Below are 2,102 nucleotides of genomic sequence, written 5' to 3' on the forward strand. Positions count from 1 at the left end.
TCTTGAAAAAACCTAATGATTTTAATAGATATGACTCCAAACATACACTACAGATATTAAAGAGTGTTTTCAATAAAATTGTCTAGAATAACTGACAAAATGTAATAGAGAAAGATTATTTTTATAGATTTGTCCAGTTGCCCAGCTATTGCAAATTGTCCATAGTGCCATTGGAGTCAATCTCCCAGACCCCATGCTGGTCTAACTCAGTTGTAGCTCTGTTGAAATCATATGACCAGATTGAAGAGCGAGTGTGGGAATGCCTTCACAGCCTTGTGGTTAGAACCCTAACCCCAGATGCAGAAGTCCCAGGATCCAGTAGCTCTGCTGCACTGCCTCTTTTATTAGGTATCCACAGCGGAACAGGGTCAAGAGGAGAGGCTGAGGGAGCCCCACAGCAGACTGTCTCTTAGTCACTGGTGGGACCTGATGCTGGGATTTAGGCATCGAAAGGAGCAGTTAGATGCCCAAGTCCGTTTGTGTTTCCAGCCCATATTGTCAATTTAAAACACACAAATTCCATCCAGCCTCTCTCTCTCTCTCTCTCTCTCTCTCTCTCTCTCTCTCTCTCTCTCTCTCTCTCTCTCTCTCGCAATTTACTCTGTTTAAAATATACCTTTTACAGGCTGGAATAGGGCTCTCCTTACATGCATGCTACTTGTCTGAGGATGTGCACATGTTGTTGCAATTTACTTTTATGAGAAATGTTAATTTAATTTTTTTCTGGTCTTCTAGATCAAAGATATTCTAAATAAATCCCAATGGAAAATCAAACCAAAGTGACTGAATTTATTCTACTGGGACTTTCCAGTGATCCACAGGTGCAGATTTTCCTCTTCTTGATGTTTTTAGTTATTTACCTGGTTACTCTGGTTGGGAACATATTGATCATGCTGGTGATAAGAGCTGATTCTCACCTTCACACGCCTATGTATTTCTTCCTCTTCCATTTATCCTTTGTTGATATCTGCTATTCCTCCATCACAGTGCCTACAATGCTAATGAACTTCCTAGCAAAGCACAAAATTATTTCGGTCAATGGCTGCATTACCCAGATGTTCTTCTTTATCCTCTTAGCTGGTACAGAAGTTTTCATTTTTTCAGCAATGGCTTATGATCGCTACGCTGCCATCTGTGACCCATTGTATTACATGGAGATGATGAGCAAAGAGATCTGTGTTCAGCTGGTGAGTGGGGCATGGACCGTAGGGTTATTATATGCCCTGCTTAACACGGTTTTCACCTTCAAGTTGCATTTCTGTGGGCCCAATCAAATCCGCCATTTCAGCTGCGAGCTCCCTCCCCTATTACAACTGTCCTGCACTGATACCTTCACCAATCAAGTGGTGCTTCTTGCTTCTGCTGTGATACTTGGAGCGATCTCCTTCCTCCTCACCCTGATCTCCTACATTCACATCATCTCCACCATCCTGAGGATGCCCTCTGTGCAGGGCAAGCGAAAAGCCTTCTCCACATGCAGCTCCCACCTGATTGTGGTTGGTTTGTTGTACCAGGCAGCTTTCATCCAGTACACAAAGTCCAGATCAGTCTCCTCTGTGGCTGTGGATGAAATAGTCTCCATCCAGTACAGCATCTTGACTCCCATGCTAAACCCCATCATCTACAGCCTGAAAAACGAGGAGGTGAAAACAGCTCTAAGGAATTTATTGGGAAAATTTAAGTTTCTCAAGTAATGTTGAACATAGAACTGTGGGTAACTAGTGTTGTGATAACTGAAGGGTGGAGGGAGTTCCCTTTTGTGGATACCAAGCCAACCAGTAGCTATAAAATCCCTCTTAGAAGCTATTCTCTAATTGCTCTACCCATAAAGGATTAATAAGTCTCACTGCTATGCATAGGTAAAAGGAAGTGAGTGGGCACCTGGCCAAACGATCCAATGGGAAGGCTAGAACTTTTTAAAATTGAAAAACAACTCACCTATTGTCTGCCTGTTGTAATTCTCCTGGAGAGAAGCACACAGGGCAGATTTATGCTGTGAAAAACTTGGGCCAGGTATGAAAAAATCATCAGTATCATACCTAGAAACTACATTCATTTAAACACCAGATATGTAAGTCGATTAGGAAATGTCTAGGAATACG

The 2,102-nt window shown here is 42.4% G+C and overlaps 1 protein-coding gene across 1 annotated transcript; it reads left to right on the forward strand.

Moving 5' to 3' along the window:
* The first annotated feature begins 761 nt into the window (after nucleotides 1-761).
* On the forward strand, nucleotides 762-1,694 carry LOC115638323 (olfactory receptor 5V1-like). The gene has a single exon (XM_030539919.1). The coding sequence runs from the start codon at nucleotides 762-764 to the stop codon at nucleotides 1,692-1,694; it is 933 nt and encodes a 310-aa protein (XP_030395779.1).
* The last annotated feature ends 408 nt before the right edge of the window (nucleotides 1,695-2,102 follow it).

Source organism: Gopherus evgoodei, chromosome 21 (assembly GCF_007399415.2).
Source record: "Gopherus evgoodei ecotype Sinaloan lineage chromosome 21, rGopEvg1_v1.p, whole genome shotgun sequence".
Taxonomy (NCBI): domain Eukaryota; kingdom Metazoa; phylum Chordata; order Testudines; family Testudinidae; genus Gopherus; species Gopherus evgoodei.

What these genes read in the sequence shown, in the direction of transcription:
- LOC115638323 (XM_030539919.1), top strand. Translation starts at nt 762, where the DNA reads ATGGAAAATCAAACCAAAGTGACTGAATTTATTCTACTGGGACTTTCC.